The sequence below is a fragment of the Solea solea genome, chromosome 3 (genome assembly GCF_958295425.1).
Source record: "Solea solea chromosome 3, fSolSol10.1, whole genome shotgun sequence".
Taxonomy (NCBI): domain Eukaryota; kingdom Metazoa; phylum Chordata; class Actinopteri; order Pleuronectiformes; family Soleidae; genus Solea; species Solea solea.
This window is the reverse complement of record NC_081136.1, coordinates 24,650,066-24,664,588: the sequence shown is the minus strand read 5'-3', so window position 1 is coordinate 24,664,588 and position 14,523 is coordinate 24,650,066. Positions and strand designations below refer to the sequence as shown.

Sequence of the window (14,523 nt, the reverse complement as noted above, 5' to 3'; positions counted from 1 at the left end):
TTGTGTTTGTATGTGGAAAAAACCTGCTGTATAGTTTATAGTAATCCCCATGTCTCATGAAAATGAGTAAGACGTACTGGAGGTGACTTAGATAATACAAAAGTGTTTGACACGGTCCATTCTGGTGACTAAGATGCCAGTCGGTACTGTATCTGCTGATGTCACTGCTGATTTATTTATATTTATATTTATATTTTTATATTTATTTATTTATAACAAAGAAGACGAATATGGCAACCCTCTTTTTTGTTTTTCTTTTTTGATATTAAGCGGCAAAACAATATTTTTTATTCTTATTGCTGCCCAGAACTGGCGACTGTCTGTCAACCAATCAATGAACTGCACTGTGTGTAACTCCACCCCTTAGGTGCTGGACTGCTGTGCTTGGTACACCAACAGCAGAGTGTGAAATATTGGCATGGTACACATTGGTTACATTGGTACCCTTTAAAACTTTTGCAAACCTCTGGCCTCTGGGGGTGATTTACTCCATTTGAGTCTGGTAATAAATCTCAGCGAGTGATGTTGTTCTGATCAATCTGCATCAGAGGGCAGCACTTTCTCACATGTATAGTAATGTACTGTAGAGAGACTCCATTTCACTTGTTTGTTCACTGTAATTCAGAGTGGAATCCGACTCAGAAGATGAGCTGTGCAGTATGATGAAGGTCAGTGTGTGTATCTTTGAAGTGTCCGGCAGCCGCAGTACTGGGAACGGTTTTCGAGTATATTCAGCAATGGATATCTTGATGATCAGCCAGACTATCATGTGATCAATGATCCCATGAGAACATGACTTTGGCTCGAACTAAACTTCTGCTCATCCTCTGTTTACAACACTGACCAACGACAGGGCAGCCGGGCAGCCAATAGGAGCTCTCTCTCTCCCTCTCTCTCTCTGAACTGCCCCGTAGGTTGTCTTCCTTTCATGAGCCAGATTCCCTCAAGGCTGTAAACACAGCCTGAAGGAGGCACATTAGGTCTATTTGTATCTTAGATCACTACATTTGCATTACACTGAAATGTAATCATGGAATTAATTTACCTTGAAGAGACGCTGACTGATGACTGAAAGCAAGACCTCAAGACTTTATAGTGCACTATATGAGTGTTCTTTAGCCAGAGCATGCACTGTTTACTGTATTTAAAACCAAGACATCCATCCATCCATTGTATGTAAACTCGCCACACAAAAAATGTGTTCTCGCGTCCAGTGTGAATGTAGCATTAAATGGGAGGTGTTGATGTTCATGTAGTATTAAAAATGGCCCAATATTAAGTGGTATACTGATATTATGTAGCCAATAATAATAATAATAATAATGATGATAATAATAAAAAATATAAGATAGTGAAATGCCCCCGTTGGTCATGGGTCCCGAAGCAGGTTCGCTTATGCCTTGGTATGCAACATAAAGTAAAAAAAACAAACTTTAACGTGAGGAAAGATTTAAAGGTACGCAGCAAAAATCCTGATCATTCCTCTTCATTTTTAAAAAATCTCAGTCCCACAGGCTGAACCCGCCCATCTCCATTTCTGCATCACTAACTCAGTGCTTCTCATTTCACCTTATTGGAATGAATATTGATCCCCCCCCCCCCCCCCCCCCCCACACAAGACCTGCTGTCCGGGGAGAATGGTTTTGTTGATGTGCAAGAAATAATAGAATTCTAAATGAACGTATCATTAGTTTCTAGTGGCATTTGTCTTATGCTTTAGCGATCGCAGCCATTTGAAACATCACAGTTTCAAAAAGCTGTTGCTCTCCCTTCTCTCATTACATTACAGTGCATCGGAAAAGCCCGATTAAAGCTAAAGAATCATTTAAAATGATTTGTGGCTGTGTCAAGAGACAAAAGTACTATTATAGTGTCGCTGCACTTGACCCACCTTACACTGTATCGTCATTGCAGCTCCCCATGGTGGCGCACACCTGAGCTGAACTAACATCCGGCACAAATGAAAGATGAAGCTCTCTGTGCCAATCAATGCCATAGACTCACGTGGAGCTAATTAGCAGTGAGCTGCAGCGGTAGCTCTTTAGAGCCCAGTGGTGGAGCTGTACAGGGGGATCCCTCCTGCTGCAAAGTGTTGCTTTTAAAAAGAAAGGGAGACGCCGCTCTGATTGGTTAATTGCCTGTTTTCCTCACAACACCCCTATGATTAACTAAGAGAATAGAATATGCCATTTGATTTGAAGCATTAGGTCCATTTGCTTTGGCACAAATGTCCGGTTTGTTTGTAAAACCAAAAGGCTTTTAAAACGTATCAGTGTTAATCTTGATCAATATTACCCAGTTTGTTGCTTTCACCCGATTCATTGTCAGTGATGGCGGCAGAATGAATAACTGTCTGGCAACAGTGTATTTTTTAATTCAGCCTCTAACTAAATCAAATATATTCTCATCCAGATTTTCATGACTGATTGAATTTATGTGATGAATTAAAACACGGTGTACCAGAATGTATATTCAGTGCTGAAATCCATCAAAAAAAGTGACATGATTTATTTTCATTGTGGTTCTGAGCCACAGGAAACAGAGATAACATATTATTGTACTTATACTGTAATGGAAGACTCTTATGTCTCTTGTCTTTTCACTTTATCAATTGAACTGTATCACACTAACTTACTCGGCTTTATTTTATGATACGGGTTGAGCTTGGTTTGGACAAAGGCTGGGCTTGAATTTGAGTATGTAGTGGTCAGCAACTGGTGGTCCGTGGGCCAAAACTGGCCAGCCAACATTAACATGTGGCCCAGTAGATGAATTCCAAAATCAGAGTTTTTTTTAAAAGATACTTGTGTGTGTATATAAAACTGGACGTAGTCGTCTAGTTGTAAAAAACAAACTCCTGTCATGAAACTTTGTATTTTGGATGGTACCATAATAGTTTAATACACCCATACACATATTGTTCCACCCATATGTGCTGTGCGACATAGGATATATTCCTCTAACTTCGAAATTGACATCATGTTTTATTAAAGAAGACCTGAAAGTACCAGTTGAGATCATTAAGAAAATATCGATTGATGCTATAAATCAAAGTGGAAATCTCACTTTCCTGTTACCACATCCCTTTCATATACGGCGTTTGGCTTCGAGCTGCGTCGCTTCTTAAATGTACTCTTCTCAGAGCCTACGACTGCATGTGATGTGAAGTTGGAGGGGATGAATTCACGGCATGGAAACGAGTAGAACACAGAACTTCATTAGCGACACCATTACCAATATGTTCACCTCGTTAAAAATGCATGAAGCTATGGATTCAGAGACCTGTGACAGTGACACACTAGTCAGCCAATCACACTCAATGCACTTAGGTGTGCAGACGTGGTCGAGACGAGCTGCTGAAGTTAAAACCGAGTGTCAGAGTGATGAAGAAACAGGATTTTAGTGACTCTTTGAACATTTGAAGGTCACAAGGCGATCATTTAATGGTCATCGTGTAAGAATGAATGACAAAAGAGAGGACGCCCTCCTCATTCCTCACTTCCCCAAGTGCATGCAGTGAACAACGGTGGCATTTGAGTACTAGTAAGAATGGAAACAACACTCTTTCAAAATTCTCTCCACACTTTCTGCTGTTTATTTCTTCTACTTCACTACTTCATATGTAGAGCTCCGGATATCACATGACATCGGTCCCTATGAACTGCCATGTTTGCAGCCGATAGGTACGGTAAAAATGAACGGGTACAACCTGTCAGAGTTCACTTTAAATCCACGGAGATTGACTGAGTTAGACTGAGTATAGTATTAACCCTTAGACCACAGAGCATTTAGGTTGCTTTTTTCCATTAAGTCTGTTAAAAACGTATATACAGAGGCTAGAAGTAGTATAGTATAGTGCAGTATAACGTGTCTTATATACTTTTTTCCCCAGCACAACCTATAGACAATCTGACCAATAATGTAAACACACCTATGCAAAAAGGATTGAATTTGGGACATTTGGAAATATGTCATTGTTCAAAGTTTGCTTGGCTAATTTTTTTATGAACAAAAATGGTGTATTTTGTAAATTCTACTCAATTATCGCTCCCGTTTTTTTTTGCAATTTAAAATCAATCATAACTTTGACTCAACGACACATAAGAAGACTGCAGATGTGACCTATACACGCACCCATGCCCATATAAGGAGTTGTGTATTATTTCCACAGCAATTTACCAAGGGTGCACCTGCAGCAACGATTTGTGCCACTACGGGTTAAACCACAAAATTCCCGTTACTTGATGGATTCCCGTTGTTATGTCCGTCTTGTTCTGCTCGCTGTGAGCCCGTCTCCGACTGTTTTGACGAAAACAGTTGGCGAAGAGACAAGTTGTGTGACATCCTGCCTGATTTATGTGTTGTCTATAGTCTATAGTCTATAGAGGTGAACAGCGTAGTATCCTGCCATGGGGTGTTACTTTGGTAGTCTGACGTCAGCTACCGGAGCGTTATAAAAGGCATTATTCTATTGTTGTGTTAAAACCAAGTAAATTTAATTAGAAAGTGATTGTGCACTTATACAAACAAACTTATTGGAAGAACAGTATATTCAATTTCTGTCAGCAAATGGTCCTAAATGTTGCACACCGGACCTTTAAGAAACTAAGTAAAAGCCAAATTAGCAAATGTGATTTTGTCAAGTTCTGTAACTGCACTTGACACATTGTTAAAATAGAGTGTGTGTCCATGAACAGTAATAATGAGAGTTTGTGGGTGTGGCCAGATGACAGACAAACTGTAAGTGCATCAGTAATGCTGCCAAGGCTAAAAACAGAACAGGAGCGAGTGATCCCCATGGACGCTCCTCCTGCTCCTCCTGCTCCTCCTCCGTGATGTCACACAGCCAAAGTGACGCCTCCCTCCACGTTGTTATCAGACACTGGCTTCACGTCAGCGCTCTGCCTCCCTCTCTCACCGCCCAGCTATGATAAAGCCACCTGAGCTCATGGATCCTGTTTCTGTGCTGATACTGGAGGAAAAAAAAAAATCCATGATGGCAGCAAAAAAAACAAGTCGCTGTGAAGTAATTATGAGTCAAGGTGAAACACTGATTTGATTAAAAGCTGTGAGTGATTTGACTCCATGGTCACTTTTGTGACTGCATTTGTTACTGTTGTGTTCTGTGGATGTTTGGTTTTTTTTGATATAATACAAGATATATTGAACTCTGGTCTCCATCCATCTGCTCTCTGTTAGTTATGACTGTGACACGTTCAAAGAAGCACTTAAGAGCAGGCTGGATGCTAAAATATGCATGTTTATACAGTATCTGTGTGTGTGTGTGTGTGCATGAACATAGAGGCGAGGCCATTATCAATTATTAATACGAGTATGAGGTTATTTCTGAACACAGAGCTCCAATTTCAGTGTTTGCAGAATGAAAGTGTAGGGGTTGTTTTTTTTTAAGCAGGGAGTGATTGGATGGAGGTGTGGCATCTGAACTCCGCCTCCATCAGATGATGTCACAGGGATTTGGTTGTTTTTGTTTTTGAAGGAATAATTAGGGTTTATAACAAGCCTAATTTCTATCTTTGTCGCTGAATATTGCAGGCCTGTGATGGATACATACATTTATAATGAGTTAAAGTCCGTCTTCCTTCGGAGAAAGGCATTATTTCACCTAAAACTGTGGTTCTCAAACTGTGGTACGTGTACCACCAAGTGGTAAGCGGGCTTCCTCTGGTGGTACTTCAGAAAATTTAGAAATACTGTTCTACCTTATATAGATGAGAGAGCGTTGCGATAATTATCTTATTTACACCACTGTATTTTAACGTTGGCGATAATGGTGTTACTTCAAGAGTGATCAATATACAGTACAAACATTGGCTTTGATTTTTATTTGTATGCTTAATTTGAGAATGTTTTATGGCAGTGATCCATCTCTCAGAGTCTTTTTGTGATTGCTTTTTCCTGACTGTTTGTCCACCATCGTCACTTGTAATGAATCCAGCACATATTGCCGAGTACAGTGCAGCCAGTTAGACATGTATATGGATTTGAAGAGCGTCGCTTCCTGTCAAAGCGGTGTCGTTTTGTTTGTGAGGGTTGCATGGAGGGATTGTGTGACATGAGCTACTGGAGCTCTGTAGAACAGAATAGGAGTTTAGTTGAGGAAAAAAAAAGACAAGCCGCTTTGTGGTTTCAGCAGCAGATAAAACACGCGTATAAAACAACCAAAGTATCAGTGAAGAACACATTGAAATGAGATTAAAAAAACAAAAAACAAAGGAGAACACAAGCGACGGAAATGATTTTCTGCAAATAACAAAAGATACAACACTGAAAACAAGTTAAATTGTAAATAAATAAGTCACTGTCTTTGTTTAATATACACTTCCATCTTCTTCTGGTTATGGTGGCTGGGTGCAGGGTGGAAATGGTCGGTATTTACTGTATATCACACTTTTCTAGTCTTAAAGCTGCTTTACACTACAATTTTTGCCATTCACCCATTCACTCATTCACTCACACGTTCATAAGTGCTGCACATAGATGCCATTTCTATCACACGTCTCTCTCACCCATTCACACGCTGCCGGCACAGCTGTCGAGAACAATGTGGGGTTAAGTGTCTTGCGCAAGGTCACATTGGCATGTAGGATAGTGGACCTGGGAATCAAACCCACACCCTTCCATTTGAAAGACGACTCGCTCTACCACTGAGCCACCGTCGGCCCCACAAACTAAGGAAACTACTACCCAAAATGTCTATACTGAGTAACACGGTTGCATTTACTGATAAAGAGAACATAGATGATGTGCATCCAAATGTCTCCGTCTTCTGCTCTCTTTGGCTCTCCCTACCTTCTCTGCTGCTCTCTGTCTTTGTCTCTTGGTCAAAGATTAAAGAGGACACAGTTCTCCCTCGCTTGCAGGGTTCATATTGATCCATGCGTCTCAGAGCTGTTGACACAGATAACGGCTACTGTGGCGAGGGAAAATTGGATGGAAAGAAAAATCATGCCCCACAAATGAAGATCATTATTTCTTGTAGTGCTTCCTTCGGGGGGAAAGTCTCACTGGAAAGTCCAAACTGGACGTGGTGTTCGTGAGGCTTTATTTCAAATGTAGCAGCTTCACGGCAGATAAAACAACACTGTAAAACCCCAGTACTTTTTTTTTGGCAGTTGTCAAGTTGTGGGCCTGATTTATACTTCGGTGCACACAACAGAAATGATTTCTTTGGACAGGTAAATGACAGGCAATCTATTGCTCATATTGTGCACCTGTTGAAATGTCACGTGTCGCACCCTCTCACCACCTCCTTGTCTGGTGCTCCCATTATTATGTATAAATGAAAATACAGCCTTTCAAAATTGCTGGGAGAGAAAACAATAAATACACTACATATGAACCCAAAAGGATTATGTATGAAATTAATTTTCTCTACAATTTTAGTTAATTAACAATTCAGTTTCAGTTAGTTGTTGTTGTTTTTTTTTTTTAAATGCTAGCTTTTATTTTTATTAAATTTTTTTTTTTCAATTTTAAGCAAACACTGACCTTGTGTCCTTTGCTAGGTGAGTAAACACATTACGGTCTGCCAGTATTTTGAATCAAGGTCAGTTTGATTCAATTATACAACAGACACACACACACACACACACATATGCTGACACAGTCAGGTGCCTTTTAATGACATTTAGCACATGATGTCTCTGGATCAGTTGAGAAATATCAGAACAGATGCAAACTGCACTGTCAGTCTGTCCAATTATACGTTTACTTTGTTGTTGTTTTAACAATTCTACATTTTGGAATTTAGATGGTTTAATCCCACACGCTGGCTAAGCTACACCTCGCAGTGTTAAAACAATCGCATTATCAGTCACAGTTACTTCTAACCGTACCTTTTCTTTTGCCATCGTCATGTGACACTGTGTTTATTTGAAATTCCCCTGTAGAAATATAAAAACGCCACCAGAAAGCATTTGATAAGTTATGTAAAGCCACATTTTAAACAGTCGCAATTTTTCTTTTAGATTTTAGTTCCGGGAACTTTTTCTAGTCAGTAAGATGTTCCTGTAGACTGTTATTACTACAGTATTATTATGTTTTTTCCCCTGGAATCTGTGGGGTGTGTTTCAAGAATTGAACGTGCAATACTGAAATGTGTATGGAAAGCAAAAATAAAAAAGCCCTTGCACATGAACAAAATATAAAAATGCTGTAATGTACATCCCTAGATTTATTTATTGTTTTTTTATTTAATTTTTACGGCCTAAGCAGGACACTGGTGAATTCTCTAAATCAGGGGTGTGAAATTCAAATGACCTGGGGGCCTCACGCTGTGTTTAAAGGAAGAGGAGGTCAAGGGCCATTGTCGACTGCCACCTTTGCTCCAAATGCTGTTTTTAACTCCTCGCTGTCTTTAGCTGCTGCACCTCAAACCCTCTCTGACGTCCTCCCACACAATCAGTAAACCAGAGCCAATTCCGTGGGAAAATGTTCATTCTGACTGCATTAGTATGCTGACGGCGCAGCTGACTGATGACACAAGGGATTGAGATAGACTGAGAGAAAAGAGGAAGATGGATGGAGTGAAAAGGGGGAGGTGAAGCAGAGCCAGATAAAGGTTTTCTGGCGGGATAAAAAAAAAAAGAAGTGTTCTGTGGCTGTTCTTGATTAGATTCATTATTTTTTAAGCTGTGTTGTTCAGTCCTGTCCTGTGTGTGTTGAGTCACAGTGGAACAGTAGGACACTGTTCTGCCTCTCGGGCACCTGTTCCTCTGTCCTCATCTCCTCGTTTTGTGTTTTGGCCTCGTCCTCGTCTCTCAGTCTGGGACAGGATGAAGTCACAGTTGGCAGCGGCGCAAATAGGACACTGGTCTCGGTGAGAGAGTGGAGGCAAAATGGCAAATCAACATGTGGCCAGTTTAATCCTTCCAGACGTCACTTCCAGCTTTTCTCTCAAAGATAAATGTGGAGTAATTCCCCTCTTCATTTAAGGTTGTGTGTTAAAGCTGATTGTTGAGTCTCATCTCCACATTTTTAAACACTCTCAAATCACAACTCTTCCCACTTATGGTATTAGTGGAGTTTATAATTTTCTTGCCTCACAAATTTTTAAATGCCACTGTGGATGGAGGGATGGATCATAATATAATAATATATAAAAGTAATAACAATGTGATATTAAGTCATAATAATGTGATATTAAGTCATATTTATGAGATGCTAAGTCATAATAACAAGATGCTTAGTCATATTTGTGCGATGCTAAGTCATAATTGTGCAATGATAAGTCATAATTGTGCGATGCTAAGTCATAATTGTGCGATGCTAATTAGCAACGTCATAATTGTGCGATGCTAATTAGCATCGTCATAATTGTGCGATGCTAAGTCATAATTGTGCAATGCTAAGTCATAATTGTGCGATGCTAAGTCATAATTGTGTGATGTTAAGTCATAATTGTGCAATGCTAAGTCATAATTGTGCGATGCTAAGTCATAATTGTGTGATGTTAAGTCATAATTGTGCAATGCTAAGTCATAATTGTGCGATGCTAATTAGCATCGTCATAATTGTGCGATGCTAAGTCATAATTGTGTGATGCTAAATCATAATTGTGTGATGCGAAGTCCCTTATTCGATTCCAAGTCATATGTTTGAGATAGTATCTCTTTATTATGAAATAGCATCTCGTAAGTATGGGATATTATCTCAAAATGATGAATTAGTATCTTATAATAATAATGACTTACTATCTTATAATAATAATGACTTAGTATCTTATAATGATAATGACTTAGTATCTTATAATAATAATGAATTAGTATCCCATAATTACGACTTGGTTATGCATTCTTTTTTTTTCCCATGTGGCTTCCATACTAATCTGTGCTAAGAGTGAGAATTATTTTAAAGAAACTGCCACAATAATATTTTTTTTTGTGCACAGATTTGTAAGAAGAATTTGAAAGAAAATCTTTATGTCCTGTAAACAACAACTACATGTTATAATAGTTATATTAAATCATTATTATTATGTCAAGAGAGCTCACCATCTCATCTCCCGCCCTGTTTCAGGCCTTTGGTCATGCTTACTCCATCCAGCGCAAGGTGGCCGAGGATGGGGAGACCAACGAGGAGACGCTGCTGCAGGAGTCCGCCACCAAGGAGGCCTTCTACATGGGCCGCCTCATGGAGCTGCAGTCGGAGTTGAAGCAAAGTCGAGCCATTGCCTCCAATGCTCAGGCTGACAACGAGCATCTGAGCAGCCTGCTGCAGGAGCTCAGAGAGGTACAGCACAACAGCTCACGCTGTCCATCGAAGTTATTTCGTATAAAAAAAAGGTCCATGTTCTCCAAACTCAGAGTCTGTTATTTCATGAAAACAAACAGGAAGTGGATGAAATATATTCACATTGTATCTGACCACATGGTTTTTAATGCACCAACACATTACTCGTTACTATAAATCACTTTTACGCTGATTCAAGTCATTTTAAGTCGGTCGGAGGCAGCTTCAGCTCTCTGTTTTTGTCTCTGCAGAGTAACGAGATGTTGGAGCTGCAGCGCAGCCGCATGAGAGAGGAGATCAGGGAGTACAAGCTCCGAGAGGCTCGGTTGCTCCAGGACTACACCGAGCTGGAGGAGGAGAACATCTCTCTGCAGAAACTGGTGTCAACGCTCAGGCAGAACCAGGTACAGAGGAACAACAGAAGAGAAATCGGGATTATTAAGTGGTCCAGTCACGGCATCGTAACGTGTCAGACACGTTATACATTTAACCGGTATATCCACATTCTGTCCCTCGTTCAGGTGGAGTATGAAGGCCTGAAGCATGAGATCAAAGTCCTGGAGGAGGAGACCGAGCTCCTGAACAGCCAGCTGCAGGATGCGCTGCGTCTGAAGGACATCTCGGACACGCAGCTGGAGGAGGCGCTGGAGTCTCTAAAGAGTGAGCGCGAGCAGAAGAACCACCTGCGCCGGGAGCTGGTCCACCACCTCAGCATGTGTGACGTGGCGTTCACTGGCAGCGCCCACCTGACGTTCACCTCAGCCCCGCCCAGTGGCACCGCCACCCCGACTACTCTGCTCTCTCCAACCACAGAGGAGCCAACAAGGTGTGTACTGCGCAGAGATAAACCTATGTTTTGAATTAACCAATATGATATTTATCTGTCCAATATTGGTCAAAATCACTGGAATTGATAACAGAAAAAAGAAAAACGTAGGGATGCTTCTTCGTTTTTTTTATTGTGTGGCTGTTATTGTTACCCATGTCTTATGTCTTTTAATGTTTCTGTTTTTCTGTACTTTTATTTATTGCCTTGTGTGATCTTTTATGTCTTTTTTGAATTCTGTCTTTTATTTATTTTTCTGTACAGCACTTTGGTCCACTGGGGTTGTTTTTTTTTTTAAAGTGCTTTACAAATAAACTTGGATTGGATGTGATCATTGGATATGAGTGAGGCCGTGCTGCAGTGTGCATGTGAGCCATGTGGACCTCTTTTAAGATAAAAGCAGAAAAAAAAGCGCACAACAGATGAATTGAATTTTGTAAAATGAGACGTATCGAACTGATAACTTTATCAGTAGATGCTCAAGGCTGTAATATAATATCAGTATTGGACATCAAACCCTTCTGGCTTCAATTAAAAAATTTATTTAATCTGATTTACCAATTATGTTCTGGAGGAGCAGTAACTTTGGATTATGTGTGTAGGTTTAGGTTACTGGAATGTTGTGTTAAAGCTGTGGTAGGGGACACTTTTTGGCATTATTGAGCAATAATGTAATAATTATTTTTTGGATAATGTGAATTAGGTGATCTGAAAGACAACTAATGTCCAATAGCAACTGTCCTCTAGCCTAAATCTGGCCCGCGATGGCTTTGAGACTTTGACCAATCACAGAGGGACTGGTCCATTTGGCTCGTCACCTAAGCAACTGCATCTGCTCAGTTGTTCTCTGCTGGTTATAAATGAATCTCTTTTATGATTGGTGTGTGGAAAACAAAGTGAAAGACATGTTCTTATCCGATGTGCCAGGTGTAATGGCCACCTCCAGAGTGGGACGGGAGCAGGACCTGCGGCCAGGCCGAACGGAGAGTGCCGAGGCCCGGGGCGGAAGGCGGAGGGAGTGACGACGTCAGACCTCTTCAGTGAAATGAACCTGACGGAAATCCAGAAGCTCAGGCAGCACTTATTGACCGTGAGTCTGTTCCCTGACCACCCGTGCATAACGGAAGCTTACGTTGCAGAATGAAAGAAATACCAATGTCGGCTGCACTGGTTCATAAATAGCAGCTGTCTCCTCTGTAAAAAAAAACAACAATGCTTTTGAATAATTTAGTGTGAAACCATGCTGTCATACAGTTTTCCCACTGTGTAAAGCACTCTGCCTCTCGCGTTCCCTTTGTCTCGTTTTCTGTTCATCTTTCCTCACATCGTTCCGAAATCTCAGGGCTTTCCCTCGAACTTTCCTTACTAGTTAACCAGTGAATCAAACCTTGCTCAGGTCGCCCCAGAAATGTAGAGTATATTACATACATAGATACACGTATTGGTGTATAAGCGCCTTGCAGCTGTAACCCCTGCTCCTCTGCGGCCTCTCCGTGGGGCTGGGCTGCAGAAGAATTTATTTATACCTCTTCTGACACACTACACTATCGACCACTCCACAGTGGATGGGTTTCCATTGCTGCTGCTGCTGCTGCTGATGACCGCACTGGTCTAATGAATCCACTTTTTGTGCAGTATCTTAGTTTTTTGTGTTTACTGAAGTGGCGCTTCATGGATTTAGGTATATTTTAATCAGGTTTAAATGGATGTAAACATCTTAAAACTGGTTTTGATGGTGCTCACTTGAAAGGATTGTCTCTAATCAGATCTGAATGGATGGTTCGATTCCAGCGATCACAAACAAACGTCACATTAAAGGGATAGTTTTTTGTTATATACAGGTCGGCAGATTTGCATGGAAGCAGCAAATGGGGACAAGAAAAAAAAAATAAGTGTAAGGCACTTAGCAAAAGGCCCACATAAAATAATCTACTCTATCTTAAGTGCCTGCTATGGTATGAATATGTCCTCCACTTTACCTTGCTATTAGACAGCATTTTCTGACCAGATATTGATGTTTGTGTCACTTTGTAAACCACTCACTTCCATACAGTGTCAAAAATAGCAGTTGTACCACCTCCATCAATAAGTTTGTGTTACTTCTGAAGCTTTAGTGCACAGGATGTGTGCATGGTGCAACTGTCCATTTGATGCATTCTGTGGTACGTGTAGAGTATAGTAGAAAAAAACCCCAAAACAAAACAGTATTTGTTGTACTTCTCTCTTCAGGTTGAACGTGAGAAAGTAGCACTGATGACAAACCTGCAAGAGTCCCAGACTCAGCTCCAGCACACCCAGGGCGCCCTGACCGAACAGTATGAAAAGACTCTCCGTCTTAGCCAGAAAATCACTGCCCTCCACCGTCTGCATCGAAGGACCCTTCTTAACCAAGAAGCCCACAGCAGCGGCACCTCCAAACTGAATCCTGAGGAGCTCGACAGAGATAACGAGGAGGCTGAAGAGGAAGGGGATGCTGAGGACTATAAGAGTGAGACGCTGACCAAAAGTCAGGTGTTTTCATTCCAAACACCTGGCCTGGAGATCATGCAGTGCAAGTATCGTGTGGCTGTGACAGAGGTGGTGGAGCTAAAGGCAGAGGTCAAATGCCTCCGTGAGAGGCTGGCTCAGTGTGGCGAAGGAACTGTGGGGGAGAAGCCACATCGAAGAGCTGAGCTCCAGAAGCTGGAACTGCAGGTTGCGTCCTTGGAGAAGAGCTGCCGCGAAGGACGCGAGAAGGTACCAGTGACGGACAGATGTGGAGTGGGGCTGTGTAATTACAATAAAGAACATTAACCAGAGCTAAAGGATGTCTTTTTCTTCTTCTGTCTTTCGTCTTCTTTCAGATTTCTAGTCTGGAGTTGGAGTTGAAAGCAGCTCAGTCGGCAACCAGTGAAAGCCAAGGGGCGTTGAACGCAGCTCAGGACGAGCTGGTGACGCTGAGTGAGGAGCTTGCCCAACTCTACCATCACGTGTGTTTGTGCAACAACGAAACGCCAAACCGTGTCATGCTGGACTACTACAGGTCTCACTCTTCCTTTAATGTGACTCACTTACACAACACTTATCACCTTCACAGTGATGGAGGCCTTTTTTGACACAAATCTATCCAGACCAATAGACTTCTATCTAAATGAGTGGAAAGAGACCCTTAATGTCGCCTTTAAGGGTTGCTGGGGCATAAAATAATAATCATCAAATAATCGATTATCAATCAAAGCTTAAAAATTGCCTTTTTTGTCCACAGGTACTCTACTATGCATACGTAAGCGTTTAGGGCTCCAACCTCTTTTATACCTCAATACAATGATGTCACACTTTCAACTGTGGGCTTTCTTTTGTTCACTGGATTTGGCTCCTCCCACCGCAGCTCCTTAGTTCTATATTTGAACAAATATATTTATGTAATCACATAAAACTGTAACCAAACCCCCTAATCTGAGGATAAT

At 41.1% G+C, this 14,523-nt stretch overlaps 1 protein-coding gene across 3 annotated transcripts in view; it reads left to right on the top strand.

The window, feature by feature from the left end:
* LOC131456408 (protein bicaudal D homolog 1-like) overlaps positions 1 to 14,523 on the top strand; it is a 30,243-nt gene that overhangs the window by 1,328 nt on the left and 14,392 nt on the right. For all 3 annotated transcript variants that reach the window (XM_058624713.1, XM_058624712.1, XM_058624711.1), the window contains exons 2-7: positions 10,039 to 10,251; positions 10,503 to 10,655; positions 10,773 to 11,077; positions 12,005 to 12,167; positions 13,307 to 13,813; positions 13,921 to 14,099. In XM_058624713.1, the coding sequence (XP_058480696.1) occupies positions 10,039 to 10,251; positions 10,503 to 10,655; positions 10,773 to 11,077; positions 12,005 to 12,167; positions 13,307 to 13,813; positions 13,921 to 14,099 (1,520 nt within the window). The remainder of the gene's footprint in view (positions 1 to 10,038; positions 10,252 to 10,502; positions 10,656 to 10,772; positions 11,078 to 12,004; positions 12,168 to 13,306; positions 13,814 to 13,920; positions 14,100 to 14,523) is intronic.